General features: G+C 41.3%; 3 protein-coding genes across 5 annotated transcripts in view; 1 reads left to right on the forward strand and 2 right to left on the reverse strand.

Moving 5' to 3' along the window:
• Positions 1 to 68: 68 nt before the first annotated feature.
• On the reverse strand, positions 69 to 9,005 carry zgc:195001 (uncharacterized protein LOC567531 homolog). The gene is made up of 4 exons (XM_053618514.1): positions 8,551 to 9,005; positions 2,657 to 2,719; positions 2,191 to 2,330; positions 69 to 1,545 (listed from the first exon to the last, which is right to left on the reverse strand). The coding sequence occupies exons 1-4, from the start codon at positions 8,570 to 8,572 to the stop codon at positions 1,147 to 1,149; spliced, it is 624 nt and encodes a 207-aa protein (XP_053474489.1). The 5' UTR covers positions 8,573 to 9,005; the 3' UTR covers positions 69 to 1,146.
• A 2,142-nt stretch (positions 9,006 to 11,147) lies between these two features.
• emc10 (ER membrane protein complex subunit 10) lies at positions 11,148 to 21,307 on the reverse strand. Of its 2 annotated transcripts, XM_053618502.1 has the most exons (8): positions 21,161 to 21,307; positions 19,535 to 19,601; positions 19,136 to 19,251; positions 18,841 to 18,942; positions 17,573 to 17,757; positions 16,512 to 16,602; positions 13,547 to 13,646; positions 11,337 to 11,458 (listed from the first exon to the last, which is right to left on the reverse strand). In XM_053618502.1, exons 1-7 carry the CDS (start codon positions 21,254 to 21,256, stop codon positions 13,560 to 13,562), a joined length of 744 nt encoding a protein of 247 aa, XP_053474477.1. In that variant the 5' UTR covers positions 21,257 to 21,307; the 3' UTR covers positions 11,337 to 11,458; positions 13,547 to 13,559. The 2 variants fall into 2 exon arrangements, with proteins under 2 accessions (XP_053474468.1, XP_053474477.1); XM_053618493.1 differs by lacking the exon at positions 13,547 to 13,646 and having other exon boundaries at positions 11,148 to 11,458.
• A 1,942-nt stretch (positions 21,308 to 23,249) lies between these two features.
• mybpc2a (myosin binding protein Ca) overlaps positions 23,250 to 24,532 on the forward strand; it is a 39,073-nt gene continuing 37,790 nt past the window's right edge. For both annotated transcript variants that reach the window (XM_053618446.1, XM_053618454.1), the window contains exon 1: positions 23,250 to 23,478. In XM_053618446.1, coding sequence (XP_053474421.1) covers positions 23,457 to 23,478 — 22 coding nt within the window. In that variant the 5' untranslated portion in view covers positions 23,250 to 23,456. The remainder of the gene's footprint in view (positions 23,479 to 24,532) is intronic.

Below are 24,532 nucleotides of genomic sequence, written 5' to 3' on the forward strand. Positions count from 1 at the left end.
CTGTTCGGATCGCAAGACGAGTAGTGAACTCGCACGCTAATATAACTAGCAGTGAATACCGTTTAGCACAAAAAAAATAAAAACTCGTGTAATGCGAGCTGGATGTTTGCTTGCTTCGTTGTTAGCAGTCCTGTCGCTAAACTAAACTGGATTTCAGGTCGGTCTCATTGTCCACGCCTTGCTTCCGGTCACGTGACCTTTCAAGCCGTCGTACGTGAGCAACACTAAGAGGGTCGGCCGGAGCCGATGCCGTATGAAGCTAATTTACACGCCGACATCGAAGGAGGGCTAAAGGAGCTCGCGGAGGTTAATAAACACTACGTTCTGTAGAAAGTGACACTACGCTCCGGGTTCCCAGGGGAATTTCGCGCTAAAACGATGACGGTGTAGTGCAACATCTGTGTTCTGACTGAAGATGATGATGATGATGTCAGTCTTGCACATTTCACACCATGTGTTCAGTGTTTAAACAAATGTTTTGAATAAAACTGATCATTTGTTGTTGAACCAAAAAAAAAAAAAAAAGTGTATATCGTTTCTTCGGTGTTGACGGTACGGGCGTGCTCGATTCGGATTGGTCCGGAGGGGTCGAGACCTTTTTCTACGAAGTACCGCAGCTCGAAATCGTTACTACGTTATCGTTTCTATAGTAACCGCTCCTTCATGGTTTTCGGTGAACATTTAGGGAATACGGGAAGGAGTCTCCAGCGCCGGGACGTGAAGCCGGAAGCGTTTTTTGACGTAACGATAAACGGATAAAAGGCAGGACGCGCCGTCGTTTAGTTAATAAAACCTCAGGAAGAGGAACCAAACACCTCTGTTCTCCGACACTGGAGACTCCTTCCGTAAACGTTAGACGAGCTGCGTGAACGAGCCGTTACTATAGAAACGGTATCGTTTAGAAGGAGCGCGTTAACTGGAAATAAACCCAGTACGGTCTGATCCGCCGTTAGAGAAACACCTCCTGGACCAATCAGAGTTCAGCGTGTGAGGAACGGAGCCGGGGTAGGAACATCACACTTTATTTTGATCATAAAAGAAGTTTTCCAGAACATTCTACACACAGGAGGATGCATACGAGGGGAGAGGATTTCTAACGTCACGCCACTGACGTAAATCATCGCATTTCATAGGTCGTAATCCGTGCTAATCTTTCTTTCGGATCCGGCACGAGGATTTCTGTCCCACCCAGACTCCGGGCAGGAGCTCGTCCTCGAAGCAGGTTTTGTAGCGGTGCAGGAGTCTCGCCTCTCTCGGCTCTCCCTCCACCAGGTAGAAGGCGACGACGCCGGCCGGTTGGTCCACGTAGACGCCGATGGTGTTGCCGCGGTTACCGTGGATCTCCACGCTGTCTCCGGCGTGCCAGGCTTGGTAATGAGATCCGCCCCAGCCCACGGCCCACGACGCCTCGTTCTCGCCCAGGCCGCACGCCCCGTCTTTAGCTTTGCGCCCACTGCCGGCGTACACCACGCCGATCACCACCCAGCCTTCGTACTCCACCTCCCAGTAACCACGGCGACCCAGAAGACCCTCCTTACACACCACCTGGACGGGAGGGAAAAAAAAAGATTCTCAATTCCTCTTCGATGCTGTTTCTTTAAACATCTTCCGGTGCTCTTCGGAGCACGAGAAAATGTTTTGTTTAATAAAGCAAAAATGCTACAAACTTAAACGATCGCAAACACAACACGGGTTTAGCAAAAAAAAAAAAAAATAAATGAAGGGTGCCAATATTAGTTTATTAGATAATTAATTAATTAGATGTGATGTGATTGTGAAGTGGGCGGGGCTTCTTCCAAAAAAAAACAAGAAACCCCCACAAATTTCTGTCGCTAGAGTTTAAGAGAAAACGATACGTAGATGTAAATATATAAATAAATAAATAAATAAAGGATATACGTCGCACTCGGACATCATCTCTGGAATATAAATATCATTATTTAACAATTAAACTTGTTCATTATCTAATCTAATCTAATCTAATCTGAACCTGTAGATTCTCATGTTTTGAGCTTTTACTGTACGGCCTAAAACCCTGGTTCATAAACATTGACTTATTTATTTATTTATTTATTTATAACTTGTATATAATTTATATATCAACGACTCAAAGTCGAGCGTCATCATTACAGCGAGTAAAGCTGTAAAGTGTTTGAGTAATTAAAAAGAAAGAAAGAATGAAAAACGGACCTGAGGAGCGTGCTCGTATCTTTCGGGTCGGTCCAGTACGGGACACGGCTGCTCGGACATCCTGGACACTTTAGCCCCGCCCTCCGAGATCCAGAGCAGCTTCTGAGCCGTTCTGTCGTCCAGAGAGAGAGGAATCCAGTCTGAGGAGAAAAGTGGAGAACAACAAAAAAAAAAGTCACTGGCGCTAAATCCTTCTACAAAACCACGCTGGGAAGCTCGTGAGAAAAAATAAACGCCCCCCTCGAGTCAGAAATTCCTGTTTGGGAATTCAGGACGGTCTCCTCGACCCCGAGTTCACCAAGTGACATCCAATCAAAATGGCCGCTCGCAGCGTCAGCAGCACTTCTTAACGTTCCACGAGTTATACTGGTTTCTACAAGTGTTAGCTTGAGACCAATCAGCATGCAGGTCACTGAAAGTATAATAATAATAATAATAATAATAATAATAATAAACTCTGCCGTACATTTAATCAGCTCCTCTCTGGTCGTGGGTTCAGGAATGTCCGCTTCATACGGCGGCGGCTGCTCTGTAACGGAGACAAAAACAAACAAACAAACACAAAATGTTTGTTGTTTTTTTTAATATGAAAGAAGGATGATTTATTGGTTGAGGACGTAACCACGTAGAGTTCATGTGAAGGCGTGTACGAGTCAGTTTTGGATCTGGTTTAATTCTTAAACAGCTTTAACACAGCACATCGAAACCCAACAAACTATTTCACCCATGTTTGTTTGTTTGTTTATTTATTTATTTATTTATTTAGCTTATTTGCGTTTTATTTCTACGCTTCGACTGTAAAAAGAGGGTGTGGTTATGTAAATTAGATGTGCACAAGGGTAAATCGAGGCGTATCGAATGCATACCTGTTAATAAGGGGCGAGTGGGCGGGGCTTGAATCTGAACTATCGTTTGAGGTGGAATGGTTGTGCAGCCTCGCTCAGAACAGATCCATCCGATCCTAATCCTTTTTACAGAATCCGTCAGATCATATATATATGTATATGATTATTAGAAGTCTAAGAACACCTTTGCTTCCTTTACGTTTCAGGATGTGGATAAAACTCATGAATCAGCTTTTGAAACAGACTTTACAGAAGAAGTGCGATAAGAATCGGCGTCAGCTCTCGGACTGTGGCTTACTGATGATGATGATGATGATGATAGTGAATGATGAATATTTATGATCAGGTTGAGGTGGTTACCTGCCCGGGCTTCAGCCTTCGATCCTTTTCTTCCTGCAGTGGAGAGAACATCAGAGAGACGTGTTGAATTCCTCCGTTTAAAGATTAAAGATGACTCGATACCACTTTATTTCTTTTCTGATATCTATACCGGTACCGAAACCGCGAGCATTAGCCGGTACCGGTACTGAACCCGCGAGCATCAGCCGGTACCGATACCGAACCCGCGAGCATTAGCCGGTACCAAACTCGTGAGAATCAGCCGGTACCGAACCCGCGAGCATTAGCCGGTACCGAACCTGCGAGCATCAGCCGGTACTGGTACCGAACCCGCAAGTATCAGCTGGTACCGGTACCGAACCTGCGAGCATCAGCCGATACCGGTACTGAACCCGCGAGCATAAGCCGGTACCGAACCCGTGAGCATCAGCCGGTACTGAACCCGCGAGCATAAGCCGGTACCGAACCCGTGAGCATCAGCCGATACCGGTACTGAACCCGTGAGCATAAGCCGGTACCGAACCTGCGAGCATCAGCCGGTACCGAACCTGCGAGCATCAGCCGATACCGGTACCGAACCCGCGAGCATCAGCCGATACTGGTACTGAACCCGCGAGCATCAGCCGGTACTGGTACCGAACCCGTGAGCATCAGCCGATACCGGTACGGAACCCGCGAGTATCAGCCGGTACCGGTACCCATCAGATATCATTTCCTTTAAAAACTACAAGCTTTAAAATGATTTTTAAAAACAAAACAAAACTGTAAGTGCTTAAAATACAGGAAAAGAATCGCAGTTGAAAAGTGAATCATTTTATTCCTCGTATACCGCAACGATTCAGCAACCATTACGATCTTTCATTTATTAAAGAACGACACGTCGTACGCTTGATCCGTTTATAGTTCTCGGGGAAAGTCTGCGAGACGAGTTCACTTTCGTTATGGCGGCTATAAACAGTCGTTCTCTCACCAGCCTGTTTTTAATCCCTCTCTTGAAGTTAATAAGACAAAAGAAACAAACAAAAACAAAATAAAAAAACGAGAAACGACAAGGTGTAAACTCCTGTAGTTACAGCTTTACCTCTGACACTGGAGACTCCTTCCGTAGATGTGAAATAAACGTCCGCTCACTCGAAGAAAACTTTCAGCACATCAGCCTTTAATTTTTAATCGACACCTTCTGACCAATCAGAATTCAGGGTCATTTTTTAATCTGTCCTCTCTTCATGTGGCTTAACAGCTACGCACACATACGTGATATGAATGTGAAGATCACTTCTGCAGAAATCAGACACTACATGGACGCGAGGACGGATGAGGAACTCGATCTGTAATCAGACGTCTTTACATGTACGCCAGCTCTCGGAGTCATCTGAGCCTCCATTAACTGGCCACAAATAGTGGCTGATGAGAGGATTCTTTCATCACCATGGCGAGAAAGTGAAGGAGGGAGAGAGGAGAAGAAGAGGACAGAGGAGGAGGAGGACGTGAAGGTCGGCTGAGGACGCTGACAGCGTGTCCCCCTCCATCGTTAGAGCTCGCACAGAACAAAATAGAAGATCAAGGGCAGAGAAGGGAAAAAAACCCAGACAGAAACTCATTAGTTTCACCTCAACAGTTGAAAAGTGAATCATGTGGAAAATAAATGAATCATGTGGAAAGAATCACAGTTGAAAAGTGAATCATGTGGAAAATAAATGAATCATCTGGAAAAGAATCATGTGGAAAATAAATGAATCATGTGGAAAAGAATCGCAGTTGGAAAGTGAATCATGTGGAAAATAAGTGAATCATGTGGAAAATAAATGAATCATGTGGAAAAGAATCGCAGTTGAAAAGTGAATCATGTGGAAAATAAACTAATCGTGGAAAAAAGTCACAGTTGAAAAGTGAATCATGTGGAAAATAAATGAATCATGTGGAAAAGAATCGCAGTTGAAAAGTGAATCACGTGGAAAAGAATCGCAGTTGAAAAGTGAATCATGTGGAAAATAAATGAATCATGTGGAAAGAATCACAGTTGAAAAGTGAATCATGTGGAAAATAAATGAATCATCTGGAAAAGAATCATGTGGAAAATAAATGAATCATGTGGAAAAGAATCACAGTTGGACAGTGAATCAAGTGGAAAATAAGTGAATCATGTGGAAAATAAATGAATCATGTGGAAAAGAATCGCAGTTGAAAAGTGAATCATGTGGAAAATTAATCAATCATGTGGAAAAGAGTCACAGTTGAAAAGTGAATCATGTGGAAAAGAATCACCTGAAAATAAATGAATCATGTGAGAACAAATGAGACGTTCTCACTCACTGAAGCGGCATTTTAAAGCGACTTTATTGAATTCACTTATCGAGTAAAGCATTTTTGCGCGCGTAGCCACATCACACGCTTAAACGTTGTTTTACGTTTTAGCCGAAACAAAAAGGACTGGCGCCAAATGAACTTAGCATTTTATTGTAATGAGAATTTTCTCGGGCGAGGTGGAGCATTTATACGTCACGCGTGTCCCCGCTCTCTCTCGTCTCTCTTTGCATTTTAAAAATTGTGAATTTCCATGAATTCCGATTGCTTTCCGAGTCGCGAGATAAAGAAGAGAGAGAAGCCGGAGGAATCAGCTGAAGTTTTAGGACACACCCTGTGTTCGAGAGGAGAAAAGCGATGAACCTAGATCCGAGTCACGTGGCACAAAAAGTTCGTTTTCGCATAAAAACACGACATTTCTTCATTTCATCAGTTCCACGATGAAACTGACTTTTTACTGTTCAGTACTTGAGAACGTTTTCCGGCTGGACGTTTCCACTTCTCATTAAGACTCCAACACTCTAACTACACTCTCACTTCAGCACCATTTGTCAGCGCTTCTGTTTACGAATCCTCCAGTTAAACGTCCAGCTCGATTTAGCCTCCAGTCACAAGAGCGCCGAGCTCACAGCATTCCCCTCGTCCTTCAGCTCCAAACAAAACCCATCTGTTTGTTTTGGCCTCAGAGCTCCTGCTCAGCATCATTCCTGCTCCAGGATCGGGTTTTATTTACTCCAGGCTCAGCGATAGCGATAGAATGGAAGCGATAGCGCTGTGGATGCTTGATGCACGATGGAGATGATCTCCTATAAGTCTCGGTGAGGAGCCACATGCTGAGCGGCGGCCCTCTGATGGACGATCGTCTGACACGTGAGGGGACAGATGCACGGACAAGAACGCGGGTTTCACAGCTTCAGCGGCGTGACTCATCCGAGACGTACCGACGTGACCTTTTTCGAATTTGGAAGAACATCGAGGTTTCGCTGAAGGACAGGATTCAAGACAGAGAGGAGCCAAGATGGCCGTAAATGGAGGTTAGAGATTTGAAACCGAAGACCCAGTGGAATGAGAGAGAGGGAGAGAGAGAGAGAGAGAGAGAGAGAGAGAGAGAGAGAGAGAGAGATGGAGGGAGGACGGCCGATGACAGGAAGGTGTTGGCAGGATGAAGGATGTGGATGGTTGCATGGGAACGTGAGAGCAGTGAAACAGAAGCCTCGTCTCAACGAGCTGCGCATTAAATCGGTCATAAAATCAACACTAATAACACGCTCATGAACACTGTTCATTACTGTACATCACTCACTCCATAAATAATGTCTAATCGGTCCGTACCGGATTTCCCCGAGTCTTGCGGGTAAAAACGCTCGTTTTTTTCTTGCGGAAAACTTCTCGAATCGGCGAAATCGCAATCGCACGTCGTCGTTTCGCGCGCTCTTTCGCAGCGATGTTTGTTGGTGAACACGAGCTTAGAGCTGTACTCGTGTTCGACGCAGGTGAATCTAAGAGGACGGAATAAACCCTGCCAGCGCTTTTCCGAGATGGAGTCATTTATTACCGACGAAGCTTTGAAATGTTCGACTGGTCAAGAAGATCTGAACGTCTTCATAACGCGATATTCGGCTCTCAGTCCGCTGAATGTCCAAATACTTTTGAAAGTGATGTCACGCTAGCTCTTCTTAAACGCTTTAGGGGTTCTTCTGGGGGCGGAGCTTTGTCTGCAAGGGCGAGAGTATGGGCGGGCTCTAGGAGTAAAAAAAAAAAATTAGTATTTGGATCTTATTGAACTCCACCTGTTTAACATTTAGAGACCTGTTTAGATTTGGACACATCTTACCTATCGCACCTTTAACTTAAGCGAAGCGTTCATAGGGGGCGGGGGGGGTGGCTGGTGCAAGCGTGAGAATGGAGAGAGTTACTGCGTCATAAACTATAAGAACCAATCACGTTCCAGTATGCAAATACTGGCTCAGCAGGGTGAAGGAGGGCGGAGCATGTTGAGTTGGGGGTGTTTCTAATTTGCATTTTGTTCGATTCTGGATTTGTTGATGCGGTTTACATTTATGAAAAAAAATCGTATTCTATATAAAAACATACGGTGTAAAAACATCAAGTACTTACTTTTAATTAAGTTCTTTCAAGTGGAAAAAAAACCAAACTTCTCAGGAAACAAATACAGAAATGAAATAACTAGGTTTGTTCGTTTGATCATTTAGTGCGACATCAGGATTATGTAATAAGGAGGGAAAAAAATGAATTATTTGAACTGAATAAAATTAGGATTAGTCCAGAATATTAGAGTTCAGCAAAAAATAAATAAAATATATTTTACCAGTGCTGGAAAATGTCGGTTAAAATGTATTTAAAAAAAACAAAAAACTCTCAGAATAAAGTTATACAGGAACATGCGCTGCATTTCAGTGTTTAAGAAGCTAAAGGTTTTACAGGTTGAATAATGATGATGATAATAATAATAATAATAATAATAATAATAATAATAATAAGCGCTCTGCTACACAACGTTTATCAGATTAATTACACACACCCTCTGAAGGAAAAAAAAAAACGTCTATACCCATCGATTCAGGCCATTTATTCAGATTAAAGTATTTCGTAAATTAAACTACCTTCGCATTCGTCTCCGTGACGATCAGTAGGAATTATTTTGATGGAGCTCCAAAGTTCATGAAAACGTCTCATTAACATTTTTATTTCACCTTGTTAAGAGACCAAATGATCAAAATATCAACGAGTGACCGTTGGCGTGATTCCTAAACTGTGAAGAAGAAAAAGAGGAGGAAGAGAGTGACGGATAATAAACGAGAGAGAGAGAGAGAGAGAGAGAGAGAGAGAGAGAGAGAGAGAGACGTCTTACCTGAGTTCTTCAGCTCGAGCATGACTCCGTTGGCGCTGATGGACGAGACGGTGGTTCTGAGAGCGAAGGTCCGATCTGCTTCACACACATTTCAACACCACTCTCTTATTCCCTCAACCAGAAAAAAAAAAGGGGGGGGGGGTTTGTTGTAGTGTGTGTGTGGGAGGTGTATACATGACATTTAATCCGGTCACGTCCCTTAAAAAACAAAAGTCGCTCAGAACACACGGGACTAAAATAAAACGTACACGACGTCCTCACCTGAAACATGATCATCACGTTTAGTGTTTGAGGTTTTTCGTTCTGCACTGGATGCTAACGTGGCTAACAAGCAATGGGAGCCTACAGCTACTACGCCAAGCGCAGGGCTATACTGAGGTAAACCTTCTCACGATTCGAAGGGCTACAACCTGGAACTGAACAAAATAACTCATAGAACACACTGAAAGTCATGATTGCATAAGTATCCCCCCCCCTCCCGCAACCCCAAGTGAAACCCCCAAATCAATTCGCTACGTGTGAATCAAGCGTCATGTGATCTCATTATAAACACACCTCGGTTCCTGGAAGAACCCGGAGTTTGTTAGAGAACCTACCTTCTGTAATCAAACAGCATCACGAAGACCCAAGAGCGATCCAAACAAGTACAGGACAAAGTTCTGGAAATGTAAATCAAGGGTTTGGTTATTTAAACAAAAAAACAATCCCACGCATTAAAAATAAAACCCATGATGCGACCACCACCATGCTTCACAGGGTTCGTTTTTTTTTCAAAGCCACGAAGTCTTTGAGGTTTCAGTCTCATCAGACCAGAGAACCTTTTCCCACGTTTCCCGAATCTCCAAACAGGATTTCATGTGATTTTATTCTTCCTATATCCAGCGCCATCTTAAACCGGCGCTGCTTATTAAAAAGAAACACCAGCTGTTTCCATGAAGCAACAGCGTGATGCCGGGGAGGGAACGCGGGTTTAACGGATTTGATGTGCAGCCAAACCCCCTGCGGGTTTTTCTGGGAAGGACCCGAGTCTGAGTTACACTCTGTCTCTTTTTTAAGTGAACGCTCAGCGTCGACTCACACGTTCGAGTCGTTTTCGTTCTTTCTTCAGTAAATGTAGGCGTTGTGATTTGTTCTTTTCAGTGGAAATTGAATCAAAAACGGAAAATGTCCACGGAAATTTGAAATGGCACGAAGCCAAAGAAGAAGATTAACCCGACACCGAGGACGTCGGTGGAGATTCCTCTGCTGTCAACAAGTCTCGTTCTTCTTGTTACTGATGTGTTTGCCTGAAATATCCTTAAAATAAACCCTGACCGTGTTTGGACCAGTTTGGACAAACTGTCCTCGTGTCATCTGGTGACAGCGGGGATGAGTCCATACTCATCTCACCTACAATTAACCGCGTATACACTTTATTCAAGCCCCGGTGCAAATCAGGTTTATTGTCAAAATGTACAGACTTTCAGATGTTTGCGATGAACAAATCAAACAAAAGCAGCTGAAATAGTTCAACACAACGACTGCTTCGAGTGGTTTGTGGCTCAAAATCATATAAATAAGCCACAGAAGATTTGGGATTCTGTTCTGTGGAGCGAGGAAACAAAACCGGGACTTTTCAGCACGATGGATCAGCGGTACGTCTGGAGGAAGAAGAATGAAGAAAGAACACTCTGTTCACAGTCGAGCATGGTGGAGGCTCGGTGATGCCGTGGGGCTGCTCTGCATCCTCCAACACTGGAAACCTGCAGCGTGTGGAAGGCGAGATGGATTCACTGAAGTATCAGGACGTCATCGGATCTTCCAACAGGACAATGATCCCAAGCATACCTCAAATTCCACCAAGGCTTGGTTGCAGGAGAACTCCTGGAAGATTCTACAGGGCCATCACAGTCTCTGGACTAGAACCCAGAGATAGAAGATCTCTGGTGGGATTTGAAGAAGGCGGTCGCAGCACGCAAACCCAAGAATATTACTGAACTGGAGGACACTGCTCATGAGGAACGGGAGAAGATTCCTCAGGAACGCTGCAGAAGCTCTGCATCTCGTCTGCAGCAGGTCATAACAGCTAAAGGAGCTCTACTGAGTATTAAAGATGCCCATGAAGGGGGTGAATAATTCTGAGACTGGAGAAATCTTTATAAGTTGTATTTTCAGTTGAATTTGGGGAAACCGCTTGAAGCAACATCTCTGTAGGAAAAACAGGATGTAAGCCATTTCACACATATGACCTCGAAGTGACCTTGACTCTGATTGGATCAATTGCAATACCAAGTGACCACGGCATGAAAACGATCGGCATTTACTCGTCGTTTTTCAGTCGCCTCTCCGTGAGCTTTGCCTTTTATGGAGTTTTGTGGGCGTGGCTAAATATAAATGAAAAGAAATTCAGTCAAATTTTTAGTTTGAAAACATTGACAACTTTACTGAAAGATCGATGAACGACGCCCACTTATCACAGTGCATTGTGGGATTTAAAACGTGCGCTGGATTTTCTGCCATGTTTCTGACGCCACTGCAAAACGGCCGCCCCGAAACGTCTAAACGTTAACGGTCGAAGACGCCTCGGTTAGCGCTCAGGTATCATTAGCACACTCGGATCATTTCCAGCTCATTTTATTCAATGAATCAGTAGTACAAACAAACAAACAAACAAACAAACAAACAGTTTGTTAAACCCCTCCAATGTGATCTTAGTTCATTAGCATGTGAAATCTGCATTAGATTAATTTAACATTTCTTAAGTTATTATGTACACTTTTATAAACCGATAACAGCAGAAGAGAAGTCCCCGTTGCCATGGGAATCATCGCCCGCCGCCGTTGGCTGCGCCGCCGCTTGCTCCGCCCCCAGACTGGTCTTGCGCTCCAGACATCATCAGAAAGAGGACGAGAGGGACGATGTACATCCACTAACGAGGAGAAAGAAAAGAGACACGGACGGAATGAACGCTTTTGTCTGATCGGACGTCTTTACTGAGGGGAAAAGATGAAAGGTTTGTTAATTATTAAAACATCGTAGATTAGCGCAGCGATTTCACGAGAAATTTGATTAATCGGGTGTGGTTTCTTTGTGAGACACCTTCAGTTTCATTCCCATCGTCCAACAGTGTACGGGATCGTGATATTAACATTATTCAGCTAAACATCTAGCCCCCCCCCCATATAATTAACATGCTCTCCTTATATGACTGTTGCTATGGCTACATCTCGCCTCCAATGACGTGAAAATGCAGGTACATGTGTTTACTGTATAACAGCTGTCATGGTCATGGTACATGAAGCAATGAACATACGGAAAATATATGTATGTGCCTAAAATAAATTAAATAACAAACACCTGAATCGGCCAATCAGGAATAAATATTTTTTCTGGTATAAAAATAGCTCCTAAAGTATTTATTACACACACTGGTGATGGGACTAAAGGTGAATAACAGAAGTGAGGGAGATGAAAGAGGTTCAGAGAGTCTTTTTTAGAGAGTCGACCAGAGAGTCATTCAAAGACTTTTCAGAGTCGATTACAGAGTCACACGGAGTCATTCAGAGAGTTTTTTACAGAGCCGATAAGAGTCTTTTTGAGAGTCGATCAGAGAGTCATTCAAAGACTCAATCAGAGAGTCATTCAAAGAGTCAATCAGAGAGTCATTCAAACAGTCTATCAGACAGTTTTTCCAGAGTTGATTACAGGCTTTTAGAGAGTCGGTCAGAGTGTCTTTTAGAGTCGTTCAGAGAGTCTTTTAGAGAGTCGTTCAGAGAGTTGTTCAGAGAATCTTTTAGAGATTTGTTGAAAGAGTTTTTCAGAGTCAATTTCAGAGTTATTCAGAGAGAGTCGAGCAAAAAGTTGATCAGAAAGTTGTTCACATAATCTTTCAGAGTCTATCAAAGAGTCATTCAATCTGAATGCCGATCAGAGAGTCGTTCAGTGAGTCGATCAGGAACATGTGTTTGATTAGAGACGCGAGTGGGAGTGATCGCTGATTTCCAGATCTGCCATTTCACTCTGGTCAGTGTGCTGCTTAGTTAATCATAACACACACACACACACACACACACACACACACACACACACACACACACAGCGCTTTTCCACTGGACACCGTGGCTCAGCAAATCCACCATAATCCCCCACACTGTCTCCATTTCCAGCAACACAGAGCCGAGCTGAATTTGGTTTCCCGTCTCACTTGGGTACCGTGTGAGCCGAGCTGGGACGTGTGGCTAAAAAACAGAGAAAACGATCCTACTTTCATGAGAAGAGATAAGTGACTGCGATGGCCACGCACGCACACACACACACACACACACACACACACACACACACACACGGAAAGAGAGAGCCAGGTTTCTGGGTTCTTGCTGAGCCGCTGTGTTCTGTGGACCAACACTTACATAGGGAGAACATTAAAAAGATGGCAGAATGAGAAACACCCCCACACACACACCCACACAGAGAATCAGGTTAAAAAATTCTGAGTACATGACCTTAAAACATTAAGAAAAAGATTTTTAGAAATCCATTTCCCTAAAAAACCTCTAAGACCTCTAAGAGGTTAACATGGCACTTGTACAGCTTTTAAACTCTGTTCTGACTGGTGGGCGGAGCTAATTTCTGTGCCAGAATAATCTAGAAAAATATAAACAGAATCCTGAAGTAAAGACTCTAGTGAGATCACCTGGATGGAAAATATCCACAAGTAGCCCAGGTTCTCTGTGAAACTGTGTGTTTATTACAGATCTAGAAACACAACGAGTCCGAACGTTACATACTGCCGCTTTAAAATCAGAACTACGTGCAGAAATACTTTGCTTGTATTTTCTCATTTGTAAGTTGCTTTGGATAAAAGCGTCTGCTATACGAATAAATCTAAATTTACTTTGGGATTTGTTTGTTTGACTGATGAGGGAAAATCAGCTCTCTTTATTTTTATTTTTAAAATGCACTCAGACTCTTTTGCGGCCTGAACAAAGCGGACGGAGTGTGTGAGGGACTTCGGTACTTGGCCGTGTGAATCAGCTCTGCTCTCTGGCGGCCCCTGCTGGGGCCTGCGCTGAACTGGTGGCCATGAGGAACACTGCACCTCCAACAATCAAATACCACTGAAACACACACCGGCACAGAGTCAACACACACACTACACACACACTACACACACACACTACACACACACTACACACACACTACACACACACTACACACACACTACACACACCGTAACTAACATTTTTCCTCCCTTTTTAAAAAAATATTTATTGGTTGTTAATTAGTTAAATACACCGTATACACACACCATTTTTAATAATTGACTTTTGTAGACATTACACTTATTGAATGATTTGTTTCATTTAAACAGATTTTATAAACGAATTTTTTTTAAAAATCATTTATAAAATATATTTTATATATGTATTATTAAATATGTATTATTAAATATATCATAATTTTTTCTAATTTTGTAAGTCGCTTTGGATAAAAGCGTCTGCTAAATGAACAAATGTAATGTAAATCATTAAACTAACAAAAACGTAACATTAAACAAACACATACACACGCACACACACACACACACACACACACAGTTCAGGAATGTTGAAAATGTGCACAGTAGGTTAGTACGGATACACATCCACTACACACATCTAACTCAGTTTTCTTATAAAAAACAAACAAAAAAACCATATAGCTGGAAGCAGCAATAATCGGGGATCAAGCCGTTTATGGCCCTTAAAAGATATTACTTAATACTGCGCAATCCTATAAGCACCGACATCAAAGAAAAACCATTTTGAGAAATACCGGCCGTCATTAAGCTCGTCTAATAGCTGCTGAACTTTGCTCGACTGACGGCGGCCATGTTTTTCAAGATTTTCACAGCTGTCCTCGTCCATGCTGACTGAACCTTGCACAAGGACAGTTCTTGCAAGATTTATTTCATGTTTTGTTCTGCTATAGCCCCACCAACTGGTCACACTCAGTAATGTTTTTTCACATCTGTCCTCAGATTGAGCCCACACACACGTACCCCAGGTCTGGTCAAAATCTCTCGTTCCTTTCAAGAGTTATAGCCATTTAAGTACAAGTGGCCACGCCCACTTCAAACACTTTGATACGACCTTGCGACGGTAAAATCCAAACTTCAACCTTTTTTTTTGGATAATTATTGATCTAAGACATCCAAAGCTGCCATCTAGTGGTTATAATATCAATTTCAGTGAGTTTAGCTTAAGAATACAGTCATTTTCCAGCTTTTTAACTGTTCTAGAGAGAACTATTGCACAATCTACATAAAATTTGTGTGTGCTTGTTCAGAGTCATGTGTCACATGAGCTTACCTACTTTCCAGAAGATCTAAGCATTCCTTGATGAGTTATAGGCTTTGGGGTACACTTGCTCAAGCCCACATTTTAAGGCCTTTAAGCACATGAGTAAAAAGGTATTGTGTGTATTGTCTTTAACTAGCCTGTAGACACCTAGATCAGACATAGAAAAGACAATTTACTAGGGAAATATACGGTTTTTAAAGTATTTTAACAGTTATATCGCCACCTATTGTCCGATCTCCATAAAAGTTTGCATGCTTCTTTAAAATGATAGTTTCGGGAAGTTTTGACTTTAGGATTTATAGGCTTTGAGGATATTTTGCCACGCCCATTTTCTAAAAGACCCTGTTAGTGCTATCCAAAGGGTGAAGTTCCACATTTTTTAAAAAATTATTGACCCAGAGAATAAAGCCTTGGACTAGTTCGCAAAAGTAGGTTTTTAGGATTATCTGGAATATTCACCGAATGGCTTGACGGACACCAACGGTTCTTGAGGCAAATATGTTTCACATGGGAAGAGCTATCGTGTGATATATATTACATGTGCATTTTGACAACACTGCGTTATATACAACAGTTAAAACCTACACAATCCGTGATAGCACCACCTAGAGGCTGTTTTCTTTTAAAACTTTGCACAAATCTCTTAGACCTAGAGTAATACAGGTCCACCAAGTTTCGTTCCGATTGGCCATCGTTAACCTCGTCTAATCTCATTTCTTTCCGGTATTGCAGCACCACCATGTGGCAGAACCGTGCAAATTCATAGATTGACATCCTACATAAGCATATCAAGTTTGGTGGAGGTCATTCATTTCGTTCAAGAGTTATAGCCGTTGATGTAAAATCGGCCATGCCTACTCCCTGCTGTATTTGTCTGCATACCGAAGCTACGAAGAGTCGAAACTTTTTTCAATACTTTTGATAGCGAGACTCCATAGAATCATTTGGCACTTGTACTTTCGCGAACTAGGACTAATTCACAAAAGTACGTTTTTACAAATAATCCAAGACGGCAGAGTCTACGACAGACGGTCTAGGACTTATGAGCAGTTTCGCGGTTTTGACTGCTGTAGCGCCCCCTATTGACAGGTTTCGCCGAGTCCATGTTTCTGAGTAGCGAGCAATACTACTACCATCTCACCAAGTTTCAAGTCTCTAGGCCTTACGATTTGGCCTGCCCAGTCAGTTTTACGCTGGAATAATAATAATAATAATAATAATAATATAATAATAATAATAATAATATAATAAAATATAATAATAGGCTTTCAGCGCTACGCATTTGAACCCTTAAAAACTTTCAAAACAGCATTGTTTATGATATACTATACATCATATAAACGATTATTATTTCCCCCCACCCCTACTCTCCAGCCAATCAGAAACACGATCCCGCATGAACAGGAAGTACTACATCCTACATCCACCATCGAGATGTCTCGTATTTGTATTAGCGTCATAGTAACCGTTTACGAATGACGACATGGTAAGATGTTTGCAGATGGTTCCGAGTATGTCCTGTGTGTGTGTGTGTGTGTGTGTGTGTGTGTGTGTGTGTGTGAATGCTTTGATTTGGGTTTGCTAGGATGTCGTGTCGACTCGTCACGCGCTCTAGACACGTTTCCAAATCCAAACACTCACGTATTTGGCGAAGAAGGATTTCTGCTCCTGGGGTTTTCCTTTCTTGTCCTGTTCCTGCTCCATGCGCTCGATAAACAGAGCCGTATCGGGGCTGGAGGACGGAAACACATCCATCAAAAAAACTCAAATAAATTATTTAGATAAATCAATTATATTTTGACAGCCTGGACTTATTTCTACTTTTTGGTGAGTGAACAACAGGGGTGGGCCGATACGAGAAAAAATAATCACATCACGATATCTCAATAAACTTCTAAACTTAATGAAATGTTTTACATTTAAACAACTGAAACTTTTATCCAAATCTTTTTTTTTTTTTTTAAAAGGCATGACAGCACTTTGATCTTTTCCGATACTCATACTGAAACATCGAGCATCCGGATTTCTTTAAAAACATGTAACTAAAGACAAACACGACACGCACCCTTACAAATCTCTATAAATAATCTATAAATATAATAAAAATCCATCAATATGAACATCCCCCCCAATGCAATTCCATTTATTTGTTAAGGATCGGATAAAATGACTCGTTACATTCCTCTGATATCCGATCCACCCGATACTGATCCTGCGATCACGATATTTTATTTAAAAAGCATATCGTGATATATCATTTATCAGGAGATCAATATTATATTGTCATATCGTCCAGCTCTAGCGAGCATCCAATCAATGCAATGCGGGTAAAATCCAAAGCCCTAATCAGACAGGATTAGATTTCTGCGTAGAAGTGGGAAATTTATATATTTGTCTGAATCCGTTACGTCTGTAATGCGTGTGTATATATATATATATATATATATATATATATATATATATATATATATATATATATATATATATTTATAATCGCAGAACAATAAAATACACATGGCATTTTAGAGGATGCGTCAATCAGACATGTTATGGTCATGTGACCTCCTAATAATTAAACGTGGCCACGCCCCCAACACCAAGCACAAAACTATCAGTGTATTAAAATTTATTTGTATTAAAATGAGAATTGAGTATTGTGTGAATGCGTGTGTGTGCGCGTGTGTGCGTGTGTGTTTCCTCACGCCGGTGCGTTGACCGGCACCATGACGCTGATGGTGGTGTTGAACGTTTCCAAGTCCACGTCGTCCTCCACCTCGGCCCCACGACACGCCCCGGGCACCGTCACTATGGAGACGCCGATGAGGGAGCCGCTGACGTCGGTGTGCAGAGTGATGACATCACTCAGGTGCGACTCCACCAACGAGCACTGAAAGAGGAACCGAGGGAAACGGAGAAATGAGGCGAGGCTTCAGTGAGTCAGCGCTGAAGTTTTTACACACATACAGAAATACCGGAGCGTTTCAGGACAACGTTTAACGACTGGGATAACCGCGAGAGAGAAAAGGACGAGACAGAGTGAAACAGTGAAGAAAAGACTGGAGGGGAAAAAAAAAAAGAGTCGCATAAAATAAACACCAAGAGTCCTGAAAAAGTTCTTACATAAATAAATTTGTCTAAAAAAAAAAAACACCAAACAAATAATGTAAAATAAATAATAACACATTTTAAAGGTGGGGGTACAAACTTTTGCACTAATCTGTATATAAGAAGGAAAAAGAAACTGCAGGAAAGGTTCTTAAATATATAAAAACAACAACAAAAACAATAATAATAAATAACCAAATAAATATAAAAAGGTTAGGGGTACAAACTTTCGCACTTAGCTGGAAGGATTAAAAAGGAGAAAACCAGAAAGACACGGCGAAATAGTGAAAGAGGAAAAAAACACAAATAAATTAATAAATAAAAATGATTAAAAAAAGAGAAATCCCAAAACAAACAACAGGAGACATGAAAAGGTTCTTAAACTAATTTAAAAACAAAATAAGTGACGGGAAGTTTATAATAAAAACAAAAGGTTCGAATAAATAAATAACATTATTGGTAAGGGGCACAAACTTTTGCACTCAGCTGGATGTTATTATAGAAAGAGAAAATAAAAAAAGGGGGGAAAATATAGAAAATGTATTAAAATAAACCTTTAAACTTATAAAGATAATATTTTTTAAAACAGCAAGAGGCAGAAGACCTGAAAAAAAATAATAAATTAGAAAAATAAACAAATAAATAAATAAAAGGGTTTATATGAAATAATAATAATAATAATAATAATAATAATAATAATAATAAGAAGAAGAAGAAGAAGAAGAAGAAATAGATATATAAAACAACATAAATAAGAAGCAAGTAAATAAATATTATTGTTTATTAAAATACTAATTTAAAGTTTAGGGCGCACAAACTTTTGCACTCAGCTGCATGTATAACTGTAAACACTAATCAGACGTACGGCTCTGACGAAGGCGCTCAGGTAGCCGTCTGACTGTCTGTCTGTCTGCAGGAACACCCGGGGAACTCGGATCCTGTACAGACCGTCTACAGCCGCTACGTCCTGATCTCACACACACACACGCACACACACACACACACACACACACACACACACACACAGAAGTCACACAAAGTTTTTTCTTTCCCTGCATGTACTGCTGGATAAGATCATGCTCTGTGGGAATGATTATGAAATCGTGATGTGATATTTTTGTCACGTGGCTCCGCCCCCAGCTCTGAGCAACGTCTCGGACCTTGAGTAAACGCCTGTCCTTCTCCGACAGCTCCATCTGAGACAGAGCCACGCTGTTCTCCGTTCTCCCGGCCTTCAGCTGGATCGTTCCACGGGTCCGAAACCTGGGCACATCATCTGAGGAGACAAAAAACCCCCAAAATGCATCAGTATCACAGTGTGTGTGTGTGTGTATTACACTGTAATGTCCTCATGCACCGGAAGCTTCTCTATTCCTTCTTATTATCCTTATCGTTTTTCATCCCTGTCCTGATTTCACCAAATAATCCTCTTAAACAGATCACATGGTGGTGTTCTTATTTTTTTAACTTTCTCCCACCAGTTAATACAAGATAATATTTACCCAGAATCCTGAAAGTCTGATTTTTCTGTCTGATTGTAAGCCCGAGCTGAAACTCACCCACTTCGAAGGAGTGCTCCAGCGTGACGGAGAACCCGGCGAGCTCCGACTCCACGCCGTCGGGCCCCTGCACACATTCCACATAAACAGATTTTTTTTTTTTTTTTAAATGCCTGATATTGTGATGTATCTCCCTTCCTGAAGTAGGGAGATGGAACTAACTTGTTTCATGGATGTTCCTTAACATTACACGTCACCCTTCTCTGCTGCCTTTCACACTGTGACTCATCACATCCTCCTGCCAGCTCTCTCTGGCCTAGACGTCACCAGAACTGCTCTGCGCTGGGTGGAATCCTATCTCTCAGGGGTTTCTGAAACTCACAACTGGGGTTCCTCAGGGCTCAGTTCTGGGTCCAGTGCTCTTTTCTAATCAGACTACATCTCTGGCGCCTGCAATTGAGTGTCACGGGTTCTCAGATCACTGCTATGCTGATGACACTCGGCTCTATTTGTCCTTCCAACCTGAAGATCCGTCCGTCTCAGCACGCAGCTCCACCTGCCTGTCTGTCTGACATCTCAAACTCTATGAAGGAACGCCACATTAAGCTCAACTTGGAAAATAAACGGAGCTTCTCGTAATTCCTGTCTGTCTCTCCATCAACCACGACCTCACCGTACAGCTCGGCCGAACCACGCTCAAGGAATCAGACCCTACCTCACCGAACAGGCTACACAGATACTAGTCCAGGCTCTTGTTATCTCAAAACTAGACTACTGCATCGCACTACTCCCGGGTCTCCCAGCAGGTCCATCAAACCCCTTCAGATGATTCAGAACGCAGCAGAACACCTCACACCCCTCTTCATCTCCCTCCACTGGATTCCCGTAACCGCTCGTATCAAGTTCAAGGCTCACGGACAAGATCTTGTCTGCTACAACATCTCCCTTCCTCAACACTCGCAACCTGCGATCAGTTAAAGGCCAGCCTCTTCCGTGAGCACTTACAGTAACTAACCCCTAACTTTCACTTACACTGGCTCTTCCACCTGGACTCTGTGCATTGTGCTTCTCTAGAACGCAATTAAAACTCCCGTATTGTAGCACCACTGTATTGTTCTACGCTCGATATATCGCTTTGCTCGTATTTCCTCATCTGTAAGTCACTTTGGATAAAAGCTTCTGCTAAATGAATAAAAGTAACTATAAATGGATAAAAAAAAAACTGGTATAAGAGGAATAAAACACATTGGGACATGCTGTTATAGGAAAATAATAATCCACTTCATGGTGCTGAGGGAATATTTTAATTCTCACCGAATGTGTAAATGTAATATTTAACAGTAAAAATGTGATTTGGTCACGTGACCACGTGCTTCACTCATTCGTGCAACAGGGCACAAAACGTCCCTTCCATATCAAAGTGATTATCTCGAACGTTCTATTACTTACATTTTAGTCATTACGAGAACATATTACTTTACACCAAGAAACACTGCGGAGTTTATTAATTTTTTTCTCCTTAAAAAAAATGCAGAATTATGACAATATGCCAAATAAAGCCGTTAAACGGCTAACGTTAGCCGACTAGCACAGACTGACACTTCCGATTTACCTGATACATATCCGGTTTGTTTTGTAAAATAGATTTTATTATACATAGATATATTTGACTAAACACTCACTCACCCTTCGGCCGTTATTGCACTCCCCAAATCCTGTATAAAACCCTATAACAGTCGTTAAAACAACCACTGCAAAGGATAAGTATCCTGTCGGAGCCATTTTGCCGGTGCGTGCGCAGGAAATTACGCAATGACGTACCGCATTACTTCCTGAAGAGCCCGGAAGTAGAGTTACCATGGAAACGAAATAGCGGCTAAATGCAAAATGGCCCTCTTTTGAGTGTTTAGTGCATTACGTGTGGTGTAGAAAACATGAATTAACACTATTATTTGAATAAACAAAATTAACTCCCTAATGCAATTTACGGTTCACCCTAAAAGTGAGTTTAATGTAATTATTGAACAACAACAACAACAACAAAATATATTATCATAGTGATATTCAAATCCCAAAGCTGTTAGTTTTATGTTACTGGACATTTGAGTGTATGTTATTATATAATATTATAATAATTACAGTCTTGATTTCTTAATATATTATTAAAGTATACTAATTTAGATGAATAGTTAATAAGTAAATAATATGCTGTTCTATCAAGTTGTTATTTGGAATAATTTCATTGTCCTATAACTCTGTCCAAAATGGAACAAGTAGGAAACTAAAAAAACACGGACTATGCAAAGAACCAAAAACAGAATCGAATCGAGTGCCGTCAGTACAAACAGAACAGTAGAGTAAACAAATGTACAGTGGATTAAAAATACACAGGAATGCGTGAAAAGTTGCAAAGTCGGCATGACAGAAAAAAAAAACCCCGTAATGAATAGAACACTGTGTGTGATTCTGTTGTAGGAAAATAATCAACGGACAGGTGGTGTGAGGGAGTGGATTATTTTCCTATAACAGCATGTCCCCAAGGGTTTATTCCTCTTATATCACAGCAATTTACCCATGATTGCAATTTTTATTATTTAAAAACAGGCTTTAAAAAATCTATTTATAATAAGATTTAATGGTGTGGAACGTCTGTGAGACAAGTTAAATCCTGTTCTCAGTCATTCCATCACCAGCCTATCTTTTTATCTCAAAATGCTGGTATAAGAGGAATTAAACACTTGCGGGTGTGCTATAAGAAAATAATCAGCTTCGGGATGGTAACAGAGATTCCATCACTCGTTATTTTACTACGAAGGTATGTGCGTTAGTTCCGGATTATTATTATAGGGTATTTTGGTGTAGAGTACAAAAAGAGTAAAATGGCGCATCATTGATTTTAGTCTCCAGGGAGAGACGCCTCGTTATTATTATAATTCTTTTTGCTAGGCAGAATTAGATATCAGATTTAGATCAGACCCCAGGGATCTGAGATCATAGTCATTGCTGAGGTAAAAATATTTGACATTGACCTAATTCGCTGTAAATTAAATTATAAGATTATAAACGTAATCTTATTATTTTATTTATTTATAAGCGCACTATCCGGTGTCACCCAGATGAGGACGGGTTCCCTTCTGAGTCTGGTTCCTCTCAAGGTTTCTTCCTCATATCATCTCAGGGACTTTTTCCTCACCACCGTCACCTCTGACTGCTCATTAGGGACAAATTCATACATTTAAAATCTATATCCTGAATTTATATATTTCTGTAAACTGCTCTGGAACAATGTCCACTGTTAAACACGCTACACAAATAACACCGAATTGAATTGAACCGACTTAACACTCAGTGTTGTTGGTGCAGAGTGCTCGCTGCCCCATTCAGCTCCTTAGAGTTACTATTGCACCTAGTGGGCAAAAACAGGAACTGCAGTAATCAGTAATCGAGCCCGTTGGGGCAGGAATTACGCTGCCCCATGCTCAAGAGTTAGTTAATGACAGGATTACCAGATTCACGGTTTGACACAGCTGCCAAGATCTCGTTATGTTTCTCTGGTTGCTAAGAGACCAACGGTCTTGTGTTCAGAATTGTCCACACCTCCTAATGATCCTGTCGCTACATCGATTAACATATCCTTTAATGACTTCGACCTCTGTCATAACCACACACGCGGCTCCAGGGTCAGTCCTGGGTCAAGGCCATCACCGTTATAATAAACCTCCTCCTCTTATCCCTTTCTCTTCTTTCACACATTCTTTCCACAGACACCTCAGATTATTTCGAGATCTCAAGTGACACTCTGTTCTGTCCCTCCCTCCTTCACTCCCTCGCTCTCTCACTCCTGCTCTCATCACACGCCCTCCTTCATATTTCTTAATATATAAATGGATAGAGGATCCAGACTGTACACATCGAGTTAGAGGAAAGGGGGAAGACAAAGAAGAGAGAGAGAGAGAGACACGTCAACACATGAAACAGGAACATGCCTGAACCGAAGAAGCCAGGTACTACCATCAACCTGCTCTAAATAACCGAATATAGGTGTAATCAGTGGGAACTAGACAGAATGTAGGAATTAAAATCGAGATGTTCTGAGTGGTGATAAGTGTGCTACCGCTAAATTGCAGGAGTTTGGACAGGTGGCTGGATTTAATTCAACAAAGACGTAGAAAAAATCGAAACACTAAAGTCACCTTTTCATAGAAATTATGTCGTGTGACAAATTACTACAATTTTGAATTTTAAGAAGAGATTACAGAAAAGACAACGCCAACTGACCAGTTGGTCCAGATGGAGCAATAATTACTAACATTTAAATAATTATTTCACAAGGACTTATAATTATACGTTCCAAATAAATACAGTTATTTATATGTATACCGAAATATTCCTCCTTTGCTGTGGATGGTACAACGAAATGAAGAAATATATCCATATCGGACAGAAAGGTTCTGTACAGATGTATTCTCGTTCCACAAGGTACAAAATCGATACACGGACGTTCAAAGTGACAAGAGTGGTCCTCAATGTTCAAGTATGTTCTTTAACGAATTTTAAAAGTGTGATAAATCCATCTTTAAAATGTATGATATCTTTATTTATAAATACATCAATATCTCAGTAACATTATAGCTACCTTTTATAAGAAAGAAAAGTACGGTACGCTATATACAGTATACTGTTACATAATGTACAAAATATGTAAGTGGACACAACAGTGATACTCAAAGATCCAATTATGTATCATAAAAGAGTTTTAAAAGCGTGTTAAATTCACTATTTGAGCGAAACTGACAAACAAATCGGTTCCCAGGACGTAGCCTTGAGGGACACCGTAATTACAAAGATACATTTAGTGCATTTTTTTTTTTCCTTTTCTGTAAATCTTTTTACCGTCTCTGGAATCTAATCTTATCTAATCTAATCTAATATAAAGTTGCAGTGAACTATAATAACTACCAAAAAAAAACCCCCAAAAGCCTATTGGCATAAATTACGCCCGATAGTTTTTGCATGTGTTATTCTGGTTTTATTTATTGCATTGTTTTCTCTTAGACT

The sequence above is a fragment of the Ictalurus furcatus genome, chromosome 2, assembly GCF_023375685.1.
Source record: "Ictalurus furcatus strain D&B chromosome 2, Billie_1.0, whole genome shotgun sequence".
Classification (NCBI taxonomy): domain Eukaryota; kingdom Metazoa; phylum Chordata; class Actinopteri; order Siluriformes; family Ictaluridae; genus Ictalurus; species Ictalurus furcatus.

Excerpts from the sequence above, each read along its gene's own strand:
- zgc:195001 (XM_053618514.1), bottom strand. The coding sequence starts at position 8,572 with ATGCTCGAGCTGAAGAACTCAG. Across the intron at positions 2,720-8,550 it reads GCTCGAGCTGAAGAACTCAG|AGCAGCCGCCGCCGTATGAA; the intron begins GTAAGACGTCTC and ends TCTCCGTTACAG. Across the intron at positions 2,331-2,656 it reads CAGAGAGGAGCTGATTAAAT|ACTGGATTCCTCTCTCTCTG; the intron begins GTACGGCAGAGT and ends TTTTCTCCTCAG.
- emc10 (XM_053618493.1), bottom strand. The coding sequence starts at position 21,256 with ATGGCTCCGACAGGATACTTATCCTTTGCAGTGGTTGTTTTAACGACT. Across the intron at positions 19,602-21,160 it reads AGTGCAATAACGGCCGAAGG|GGGCCCGACGGCGTGGAGTC; the intron begins GTGAGTGAGTGT and ends GAATGTGTGCAG. Across the intron at positions 16,603-17,572 it reads GTGCCGGTCAACGCACCGGC|CCCCGATACGGCTCTGTTTA; the intron begins GTGAGGAAACAC and ends TCCGTCCTCCAG.